The 11,459-nt window shown below is 50.6% G+C and overlaps 3 protein-coding genes across 3 annotated transcripts in view; 1 reads left to right on the top strand and 2 right to left on the bottom strand.

The window, feature by feature from the left end:
- Positions 1-77: 77 nt before the first annotated feature.
- GUITHDRAFT_145730 (hypothetical protein) lies at positions 78-3,921 on the bottom strand (the record flags this gene model as incomplete). The annotated part of the gene is made up of 19 exons (XM_005823383.1): positions 78-122; positions 191-278; positions 315-400; positions 509-688; positions 939-982; positions 1,230-1,258; positions 1,383-1,420; positions 1,474-1,580; positions 1,723-1,766; positions 1,820-1,901; positions 2,053-2,117; positions 2,278-2,307; positions 2,673-2,731; positions 2,852-2,938; positions 3,205-3,318; positions 3,507-3,559; positions 3,608-3,648; positions 3,697-3,768; positions 3,821-3,921. The coding sequence occupies 19 exons, from the start codon at positions 3,919-3,921 to the stop codon at positions 78-80; spliced, it is 1,365 nt and encodes a 454-aa protein (XP_005823440.1).
- Positions 3,922-5,989: 2,068 nt separating this feature from the next.
- Positions 5,990-7,160, bottom strand: VPS23B (vacuolar protein sorting 23B; the record flags this gene model as incomplete). The annotated part of the gene is made up of 4 exons (XM_005823419.1): positions 5,990-6,130; positions 6,178-6,337; positions 6,387-6,538; positions 6,597-7,160. The coding sequence occupies 4 exons, from the start codon at positions 7,158-7,160 to the stop codon at positions 5,990-5,992; spliced, it is 1,017 nt and encodes a 338-aa protein (XP_005823476.1).
- Positions 7,161-10,729: 3,569 nt separating this feature from the next.
- Positions 10,730-11,459, top strand: part of GUITHDRAFT_155229 (hypothetical protein) — a gene marked incomplete at its 5' end in the record, with an annotated part of 1,530 nt that continues 800 nt past the window's right edge. The window contains 5 exons of the mRNA XM_005823382.1: positions 10,730-10,781; positions 10,836-10,884; positions 10,931-10,981; positions 11,024-11,200; positions 11,251-11,345. Of these exons, the coding sequence (XP_005823439.1) occupies positions 10,730-10,781; positions 10,836-10,884; positions 10,931-10,981; positions 11,024-11,200; positions 11,251-11,345 (424 nt within the window). The remainder of the gene's footprint in view (positions 10,782-10,835; positions 10,885-10,930; positions 10,982-11,023; positions 11,201-11,250; positions 11,346-11,459) is intronic.

Genomic DNA, 11,459 nt, shown 5'->3' with positions numbered 1-11,459 from the left:
TCCATCCAAGACACACCCAGCCTCCTGCCATTATTGCACATCTTGTTACACCAGACCGCTGGCTGCCACACGCCCTCCTATCCCGCCCGCATCTTCACGCCTGCCTGCGTCGTCTTCCCTCCCTGCACCAGACTGGCAGTCGCTGCGTCCTCGCGTCAGCTCCTCTCATGCTCAACGTGACCCCACAAACCTGCCCAGAAGTCTTGAGCTTCGGGTCCTTCGCCCCCGTCCCGGTGCAGCACACCGAGCCAGTGTTGAGCCAGGATACGCTCGTCAGGCTGAGAGAGAGTGAGCGAGGGCAATCACGCCACTACCAGAGAGAGCAGCCAGGGAGAGCAGGGAGGGTCTCACCAAGATCGGATCGTCCTCGTTGATCATGAATACAGGGTCTCTTCCCCACCTGCCGCACATGATAAGCGATCCAGCAAGAGGGCCACCAGCCTCAGGCCGAGGGAGGAGGGAAGGGACAGGGTGGGAAAGGGGGTAGAGGGAGGGGAGGATGTTTTACCTTCTGCCAGTACAGACACTTGTCATTCTTGATGAACATGCATCTTGAGAAGGACGCCTTGACAACGTTCTTGTCGCACAAGTAGACTCCAATGAGATTCCTCTTCATGTTCGTCTTCTTGCACTCTAATTGACAATCTCCGCTCATGACTATCCCACCACATCGATGCTCGCGCTCGACCTGAGGGAAGAGGATGAGAAAGGAAGAAAGAAGATGATGGAGACCATGACACAACAGAAGTACCAAGATCCATTGATATCTCCCTCCTCCTCCTCCTCCTCCTCCTCCTCCTCCACCACCACCACCACCACCACCTCCTCCTCCTCCTCCTCCTCCTCCACCACCACCACCACCACCACCACCACCACTAATCATCTTGTCCATGATCAACTCCAATATCATCATCGGCTGAAGTGGCTATGTTACTCACAGAATCAGACTCGCTGCCTGGAATTCCACAGTATTCGAAGGAACCTGAAAGGCATTTCAGGTCAACATTGGAGATAGGAAGAAGGAGGGGAGGAAGAAGGAGTGCGATGAGGAAGGGGAGGAGGAAGGGGAGGAGGGGAAGGAGGGAAACAATCGCAATGGCTTACAATACTGTATGTCACACAAACTTCTTCCGATGCAGTTCAATCCGATCGTTGGGCGAGTTTTATCATTTTCTCCTCCAACCTGTCAAAACTTTAGCATCTCCCTTCTCCTCCTTTGAGGTCTTCACCTTGCATCCTTGAAGTGATAGTTTGGCTCCTAAGGCAGAAGTAAGACAAGTCATGCTCAGAGGACAGTCGAATCTTGTTTCACAGACAATCTTTCGTTCCAAACTCTCTTCTCAACAACCAATCTTCGTTCAATCATCACCAAGTCTTCTTACCATTCGTGCAAGTGATAGCTGCTCTGCCTCCTCCACATCTTTTTCAAGGTTTTAAGTTCCAACGCACTGGAACGACAGCAAACGTTCATACCTGACCGCACAGGCCTTGAAGAACCACTTTTCTCCATGAATCTGGAAGATCGTGAATCTCGACGATTCTCAACCATAGCCTCGGCAAGTCGAACCTCAAAGGTGGAACTGGACGATATGTCTGTCTTGTGTTTGCAGATAACTAAAACAACAGAAATGAGTTCTGCTTAATACAGACATCTCATTGCACAACGAGTAAACAACATATCAACACCATCATTTGATACAACCAACATTCAACATCTCTCACCAGTCGCAAACACGCCAGACGAGTGCTCAACTAGGTTCCACCTCCTGGACAAAGGTGCAAAGATGAGAAAGCGAGAACGATGGTGAAGCAAGATTACCCGTGGAGCTCGACGTCTCTGTTGCAGCTGATCATGACATCGTCCTTCTCCACCAGCATCGGCCCTTCCCACGATGAATTCTCTACAAAGAGAGACGATAAGTGACGCAACAAGTCAAGACGAAGAGCAAGGTTTGAAGCCGCGAGATGAGATCAGTTGAGATGCGATGAGTCCATTACATCGGGAGCGAGTCGTTTCAAAGTAAAAGGATGATGCATGCACAGTTGTCTCACCACTGATTCTCAATGATTGCGAAGATTTCATTGAATCGATGGCCTCGATCAAGTTGTCATAATCACTGCAAGAACTAGGTCAGGGAGTGATCGAGACAGCGCCAATCCCGTCTATAGAAACCAGCTTCACCAGTCATCAGAAACATTCAAGAGAGTACGTCAACAGCATTCAATCGTATAGCAGACATTTCAATTTCTTACGAACAACACAAGGAATCAAGATACCTTGGAACCGAGAAATTTGGCTGGGCGTATCTAGAGAAAGAGTAAGAATCATAATTCGGAATCGACGAAAGAGACAAGAAAGAGATAGTTCCCCTCTCCCCTCAACTTCCCTCTCTTCTTCTTCATCCTCCTCTCTACTCTCCCTCCTCCTCTCCCTCTCTCCTCTCTACTCTCCTCCTCCTCTCCCTCCCTCCTCTCTACTCTCCGTCCTCTCCCTCCTTCCTCTCTGCTCTAATCCTTTCCTCTTCCTCCTCTCCTTAGATCTACCCCTCTTTCCTAGTCTCCACCAACGAATCACATCAATGACGCTACACCTGCTCATCTACAGCAGAACGCACAACCCGCAGGATCCTCCTTGCATCGCAGCAGCAGCACAGAAGAACATCAAGTGACACCTCTGAATGATCTTGAGATCACTGGTGCTGTCCAAGGAAAGACCGAACCGGAGGAGACTCTACCGATAAAATAAGATCAAACAAATTCGGCGGTCACCATCAACAGGAGGAGGAGGAGGAGGAGGACGTGCAGGAAGATCAGTTATCATCTTGGCGATTTGTCGTTAACGGCCGCTTACTTTGCCACGGTCATCTTTTTGAAGGTACTCGTAGAAGTTGGGGTCAGACTCCTGCAGCTTCTGCAGCTCGAGCTGATGAATTCTTGCCTGCAAATAATCAGCAGGCTGGTGGTAAACATGACGGAAGTAGCGATTGAGAACACGGGGTTGGATACCGCAAAGCAGGAGAAAAGAAGAAGACGAAGTAGTTATGGTGGTGATGGTGGTGGTAATGATGATGATGATGATGATGATGATGATGATGATGATGATGATGCGGAGGATGGGGATGATGATAATGCTGATGATGATGATGATGATGATGAGGAGGAGGAGGAGGAGGAGGAGGATTAGTTCGAAATATTCGTTCTCACCTCTTCAAAAACATCTGTCAAGTGATATTCATCGATTTCATTGTCGATGTCGTTTGGTTTCCCCAAGAGAGATTCAACACATTCGTAGGTTTGAGGGTCAAGCTGTTGAAGTTCCTGCATGTCAGTTCAGATGAAAAACACAAGAAGCAGAGGGAAGAGTGAAAGAGGGGCAGCAAGAACGAATGAGGGGGTTGGGGAATGTGAAGCTTGCAAGCTAACAAATGTCATTCACAAGTTGAAACAGATTGTAAAACACTAGAAAATCGACAAAACATCATTAACATAATGGGAAAATCGAGCACCTGTGGCGTGCAAGTCCAGATCCCCCTCTTGGGCTTGACCGGCACTTGAACTTCTGGATATCATTAAGACCCTCTGACCTGTCAGCCTCACAAACATCCACCTTCATACTCGTTTGTGGAATTTCGATATCTCTCTACGGTGCTGAGCGAGGAGTATCAAATTCGTCCCATTGTCTCATTCAGCTATCACCGGGTTTGAGGCTCGAGTTCGTCCGAAGGGTCCACCTCATTCCCCAGATCCTTCTCCTCCTCGTTTGCATCCCTGCAAATATCTCTCAGATCCTGTTGACGACAAGGTCTCGTCCCATCCCCACCTTATCTGCGCGAGAGCCTCACTTTCTGATAGCATCTCAGCCTCATCGTCGTCCTCATCGTCAAGCCCAGGCGGAGGCTGCTTGAGATGCCCTGATGACATGAGCAATTCAGGATGGAGACACGGTGAGCTACGACATCGAGAGCAACCTGGATTCATATGCCCCATCCCTACATCTTCGATGTCTTCAAACCCTCCTCGCAGTCTCAACCAGCGGGGTTCGACAGGGTGTGGAAGGTTCCGATGAAGGTTCCGAGGGGGTGAATTCGAGCGAAAGTGAAGTGGAGCATCAAGAGAAGAAGTTTGGGCCTTGAGGATGGTGAAAAACAGGACAAAGACAAAAAATAGACTGTATTTGTACATCCCGACCCTGCAGCGCCTGACCCTGCAGCGTAGCGCAAAATGAGCTGACAGGGGATGCAACGAAAGATGAACGATGGAGAAAAGGAGAAGAGACAGGAGGATAAAGGGAGCAGAGATGTGACAGGGGAGAGGAACGAGGAGGAGGAGAAACGGAGCAGAGATGTGGCAGGGGAGAGGGCGAGGAGGAGGAGAAACGGAGCAGAGATGTGGCAGGGGAGAGGAACGAGGAGGAGGAGAAACGGAGCAGGGATGTGGCAGGGGAGAGGAACGAGGAGGATGATAAAGGGAGCAGGGATGTGGCAGGGGAGAGGGCGAGGAGGAGGAGTAAGGGAGCAGGGATGTGGCAGGGGAGTGGGCGAGGAGTCGCAGCTGCTGCTACCTCAGCATGTCGCTTCTGCGATCGATGAGTCTCATGGGACCCTCATGCTGATCCTTCTCATCCCCCTCATACTCTTTACCCGCATCCCCACTCAGCCCGCTCATCCTCTCACCTTTTCGTCTCTTACGCCTCTTCCCCCTACCCCTACCACCCACCCCACCTTCACCACGAGGATCCAACCTGTCACATGGACCCCCTACCATCATATTGAAGGGCGTTTATACCCCCTCTCGCAGAGATAATCGAGAGAAATACAGAACCCCACCCTCAATACCCCCGTATACCCCCTTCACCACCCCCACATGACCACTGATGTACCTCCATCAAAAGGTATTTGTGTACCCCCACCCATGATACTTATGTCCCCATATCTGAGTACCCCCACCATGCAATTATCTGTCTTCAACCCCTCCATTGGATATTCTCAATTTCAAAGGCTACACCCCCACCTACTCAAAATCATCCATCACCCCCTCGATTCCACAATTCCACCCCCATGTCATCACCCTACCCCATCTGAATCCATCAGCATCCTCGCACCCGCCGCCATGAGTTCATCCAACATGCTCGAGTTGGGTCGCATGGGCGCAAAGATCGCCGTCCTGATCACCGCTGCAGGAGCAGGTCTCTTTATCAAGAAGAGAGAGCTGCCTCCTGCCCCTTCCAAGTAAGTTCCTCCCTCATGAGAGGGAGAGGGGAGGGGTGCCTCGATTCTCGGCTCCAAGGGGTGGAGGGAGCAAGGTATTTCCCTTCCGATGACTTCTTGTCTTTGGGGTTGGGAGGAATGGTTTCATGGAATTCAAGGTGGAGACTCTAGGCCTGGTGTTGCTGGTATCCCCCATCGCATTCCGCGGACAATATGCAACATGGCGGCTCACTTTGTTTTGCCACTCCATGGCGCTCTTGGCTTAGACTTATTGTGGTTGGGAGCAAGCCTGGGATGGAAACCATGAGCAAAATGGTGACAAGAAGCTGGGCACGGAAAGTGAGAACAGAATAAAGCCGGCTGGAATGAACAGCAGTCCAATTTTTCTGTTCTACTTGGTGCTTTCTCCCTCGGCAGTTTTCTAATAACGTCTCATGGCCTGTTGTTGAAGTAAAGCCAATCAAGTTGGTATGGCTGAATTTTTTATGATTTTTTGCTTTCTAAATGTAGGTCAATGACGCATTCCTGCTTACGCCAATTCTATTTGACCTGCACACCTACTAATCTCTTTCTCCCTCTCTTTATTTCTGCTTCATTCTTCAGCTGCAGCCGTTCTGATGATGGAAGAGGGAAAGGGAAATCAGCGATATATCCATTGATTTCATGTCAGTGATGATCATGTTGGTCGATGACTTGGACAGGTTGAACAGCCATGATGTCATGTCAATGTCTCCAACTCACTGTGAGTAGGTTTTGTTGCAGGGAAAAGAATCAATCAAAGATTAGTAGACGCCTAGTTGCTTCCTGCGAGCAAGAATCTTGTTGATGAGCTCCTTCTGAAAGAACTGCTCCCGCGAAAGCTTGTGAACGATCTTGAGATATGTGTGCGTTTCGATCTTGGAGTCATCCAACGCCTTATCGAGCTTAGCACATGAGTCAGGCCATTACGGGACAGCAGACATCAACTCACCTCATACAAAGTATCTTCGATCGCCTTGTCATGGCAGACAGCTTGTAGAAGTTGATCGGCCATGGTATCGTGGCACTTCAAAGTGTTTTCCACAGGCTCCTGCGAAGAACTTTGCAAATCTTCCTGAACTCTCTCGATGGTTTGCTCAGCCGCATCCAACCTGCAGCAGATATCAATAAATTGAAGCCGATGATGATAATGCAACTTACTCTTCGAGCATCTTGAATAAACGATCTCTTTCTTGCGTCAAGCGAATTTTGTAGTCGTGAAGTTTTTGAAATGTTATATCCATATCTTTCTGCTTGAGCTGATAAGCATCAAACTCTGAATCGTTTTCGCGTCGAAATCGGTCATACTTGTCCTGAATTGTGACAAACAGCAATCATCATCCCGAAACTGGATTAACAACACGCAATCACCTCTATCTTGCTGAATGTCATCGCAACAAAAGTTAATCTTGACTCCTCCTCCGTGGATTGTCGATTAACAGCTGCTTGCTCCTCAGGGTGTGGCCTCGACGGTTCGGAGGACACAACAGGAGGCATCGAAGAATGTCGGGGCATAGGACCGAAATAAGAATCATCGTGAACTCGCTCGTTGGGCTGCGAGGCCACAAGATGCTCCATGGGAGGATTTGCCACCGGGTTCGGCGGGATAGGGCGAACAGGAGGCTGAGCTTGAGAGCCGTTGCTCGTGGACGAAGTGAGTCGAGCTCCTGCTGAGCTCGAGCTCTTGGCATATACTGGAGGCTCCCGACTGAAGACGTTTTTCAAGGTGGCGACGAGCTCCTTCACGGAAGATGAGTCGCTCCACTGGGTGAGGTATTGATGGTATATGAACCCTGCACTGTCCACGTGGACATGGCGAGGCTTGATGCCCATGTCGCGTGTCGGAGTGACGTAGCAGATCGGTGGACTCTTGGGATAGTCCAGGCAGAACCAGATCCTCACCGGACAGTTATACTTCTTCTGATTGTAGAACATAGGAATTGTCCCATCCAGACAAATGAGTTGGTTTTCGGAGCCATCGTTCTTCACTGTTTAGAGATGGTGAGAATTCTAACACCATGGTTCACATTTTCTTACCCAGCATGTCAATTTTTGGCGAAAGACTCTTCATATCGCTCAATTGCAAACAATCATCGAGCAGGCGAGACTTATTCGAATACTGAACCTGGTCAAGTAATCCAGCAAGCTGTTGATCCAAGTCAGTGACATTCGTCAGGAGAAGTTGCAGCAGCAGCAAGTACAAATGCAAGCAGATATGGTGGTGGTGAAAGAGGAAAGGAAATCACGGCGAAGGATTCTTAATCAAGGAATCGTTTCACTCGTCCTTGGTCGTCACCAAATCCATTGAAATCAAACCAGTAGACATGATCAACATCAAGCGATAAGATGGCAGAAATCAAAAGTCGGAAATTCTTGATTCTATCAAAAAGTACTAAGCAGTGATTACAACTAAGCATTCCTATCCCTTCTACTCGTACCACTTTTTGTAGAAGATTGTGGTCTCTACATTCGAGAACCCTGTTCCCAATTCTATGGGGAGAGAGTTTACACATTTTGATGATTCAAAGCCATGATAATGTTCGATTGATGCAAAGATAAACACAACATTGACTGATGGTTCTCAACATGAGCTAGATTAGTGCTCCCAACCACTTCCTCATAAACCTTTTTGTTCTCGATTCCTTGTTGAGTTCTCCTACGCAGTCATATCTTACGCACGTTCTCCTGCCCCCAAACATCTTCTGGTTTACTTTTGGCATCTCATTGAGATGTCATGCTCTTCTGATCACCTCCCCCCACGCCATGCCTTCCTCTTCCGTCTTCGTCGCTTACCTTGTCCGCCATTACTCTATGTGCGACGTGATCACCCCTCCTGATGTACTGTGCCACCACCCGTCATGTTTGATCAACCCCACCCCTCCTTTTACCTTCAAAGTACCCCACCCTTTCCTCTCCTTACCCCGGTTGTTATAGGCTAGGAAAGCCCACCCCCAAAAGTCCCCCACCCCCAAAAGTCCTTTTCTAAGTACCCCACCCGAAGCAGCATCGTTGCTGTAGACAGACAGGAACCTCATCCCATCTCATTCCCAAGCGGCCCGGGTCCGGCCCCGGGCCCCGGCGGCGGTTGCTGACGGAATACAAGTTTGTTAGACTTGTACTAGTCCAAAGTCACGCAGATATCACATCGACCTTAGTTGTAACAAGACAGTTTTTGCTCAAGACCGAGTTTAATGCACACAAATCCAGAATTGAGGAGCACATGAGAGATAGACTGTATGCTAGGATGTGAAACCCAAGCATCCAGACATGAGAGGACCTTAGCAAGACGGCTAGGAAAGCCCCCTCTTCGTCCACACACGCTACATTGGCCGCCTCGCAAACACGTAAGTAGTCTTGGTTTACAGGAGAGTTTTTGTTAACTCGGCGCTATCTGACTGGCACGGCTGGCATACGTTCCATCCTCCCCCCGAGTTTCTGAAATAGTACGTTACATCGGACGTCAGAAAGTCACACAAAGAAGAATGTCAGCAGATCCAAGTCAAGATACGATGATACAACGTCAAGTTCACAGTCATGCTGAGTGGGCAATAACCATTCAAGGATTGTCCATTCTGAAGAAGATTTTCATGCAGGGCTATTAGATGTGCAGTGCAGAGATAAGGGAGATGCCTGGCGAGCTGATGCAATGACGAGAGAAGGAGGATAAGATAAGAGAGTCTGAGGAGAGAACTTCGGAGTTCAGATAACAGAGAGAGAGAGAGAGAGAGCGTGCCCGCCGGCATTTGAAGACCAAAAGATAAATTTTGAACCGTAAAGAACTTGTGACCAGAGATTGCTGCCGCGAGATGGAACATCCGTTTCAAGGCATTCGAAGATTGTTGTGCAGTTGTACCTTGTTCGCCGATCCAGAAGTAGCTCCAGATATGCATGCCACAGCCTAGCTCCATGACATGAAAACTTCCGCCAGATCTCCTGGTAGTTCCATTTGATCCTACTCAAAGATCAAGAAAAATAAGAATCGAATCAGCTTCAAGTGCGTTTCCACACGGTTAAGCAGATATTCGACCGACCAATCTGGCTGGGGAAAGGCTTGTTTTTCCTATTCGAAGATCAATCAAACAAATTGAGGCTGAGATGAGAGGCCTAAACAACTTGCGGCTAGAAAGAGAGCCTGATTGAAGAGAGGAGTCATCCGAATGTGTAAAGCTTGATAGAATTTGCATGAGTTTTCAACAGCAACGGGAAAACAATACCAAGAAAGAAAAAACTCCAGTAAACAATTCAACGGAGTAACCAAATATAAGATCATGATGATTGAGCATGTAATCGAGGCTCATAACCGACGGAATACAAGTTTGTTAGACTTGCACTAGTCCAAAGTCACGCAGATATCACATCGACCTTAGTTGTAACAAGACAGTTTTTGCTCAAGACCGAGTTTAATGCACACAAATCCAGAATTGAGGAGCACATGAGAGATAGACTGTATGCTAGGATGTGAAACCCAAGCATCCAGACATGAGAGGACCTTAGCAAGACGGCTAGGAAAGCCCCCTCTTCGTCCACACACGCTACATTGGCCGCCTCGCAAACACGTAAGTAGTCTTGGTTTACAGGAGAGTTTTTGTTAACTCGGCGCTATCTGACTGGCACGGCTGGCATACGTCACGGAGTCCCGGTGATCAGTTGCCACTCGGCGGTCGGACCGTACCGTACTCCGGACCCGGGACCGTACGGTGGTTGACGGACTCGGAGGCTGACATGAGCGGTCAGCCTCGTCGGACTGCCCGGGCCGCCGCCCGCCGGGCCGGGGCGCCCGGCCGGGGCGGCCGCGAGCCTGCCAGTCCGATCCGATCACCGGACCGTGGCCAGTGAGCGGCCCCGCCGCCGGCCAGAGTCCGATGGGATAAAACTTTTATAACCACTATGACTGCATTGCCCGCTCAATCATCATTCGACTTACACGCACGGTACTAGGCGCTGAGCCATACGGCGAGGAGAGAAAAGACAGCGAGAAACAAACCTATTCCTGCCTACTGCTGTCCCCCGTCACTCGACACTGCCAGGGCCCCATTGTCCCGTCCCGGACCGACGGTGAGCCCGGCGGAGCACCTCAGCATGCCATGACACGCCGCCGCCCGGCCGCGCAGCCCGCCCCGGGCCCCGCGGCGCCCCCCCGCTGAACCGCTCGGTGATCCGCGCCCGGGGCCCCCCGGGACCCAGTTGGCGGACCTATTTGAGTTGGGAAGTGAATGGCGGAGACCGTCGGACTGACAGCGAAGAGGAGGGAGGAGGAGGAGGAGGACGAGAAGCTGCAGACAACTGGCATGTACTCACAATGGCAGCAGAGAAGGGAAGCACACAATGATGAGAGACCTGGAACCAAGCTCAAGTTGCAACTAAGATGCACTAGAAGATGCACTAGAAGATGCACTAACGAGATGGGACGAACAAGAGGAAGAAGGATTAGGGATCATGCAAACAAGTGTTTGGGTCATGGCAGCATCTAACACTGAGATAACGTCCGTTGTTTGGTTTCACAGATGTCGTACGGGATAAGATACTCTCCTGTGCAGTCTCCGTCTGCTTCATCGGGTAGAGGGCTTGCTCTGCTCTGCCATGCCTTGCTGACTTGGCTCCTTCTCACAGCTTTCAGATCTTCCACGCCTCTCTCCTGGTCCTATTCGGGATTCATCAGGTTGCGCATAAACGTCGCGGCAGTTTGCCGGCATGACGCCATGCAGGAGGGAGGACGATGTGGGTCCCGCGAGCAGCTCTATGCCGTACAACTCCAGGTGACGCACGTCGCGTTTGATGCTCCTGATACAAGGTGGCAGGGCCTGGAGTCAGAGCAACGGGGGGACGGGGGTGGAGGGGCTCAGGTTGGACGCGTTCAGAACCAAGTCAGGAGTCCAGCATCTCCGGTCGCAGCACGAGACCCTGATAGCGACAGACCGCAAGATCCTCGATGAGGCCCAGCAGATGCGCTTCGTCATGGAGCAGCGCGAGATCGAGTCAGCCGCCTCTTCCCCCTTCCTCCCCTCCTCTCATGTGTCGTCGGCAGGTACCGCAGGAGGTGGCAGGAGCCCAGGCAAGTCATCCAGCAAGTGAGAGATGAAGTGCGTCCGAGTCTGGGAGTCGTGCGAGAGAACCTCACGAGTGAGTCCTGCCTTCTCCCTCCTGCTCCTGCTCCTCCCCCTCCTGCTCCTCCCCCTCCTGCTCCCACCCCTCCTGCTCCCACCCCTCCTGCTCCCACCCCTCCTGCTCCTCCCC

The sequence above is a fragment of the Guillardia theta genome (genome assembly GCF_000315625.1).
Source record: "Guillardia theta CCMP2712 unplaced genomic scaffold GUITHscaffold_109, whole genome shotgun sequence".
NCBI lineage: Eukaryota > Cryptophyceae > Pyrenomonadales > Geminigeraceae > Guillardia > Guillardia theta.
This window is presented reverse-complemented; position numbering and strand designations above follow the sequence as displayed.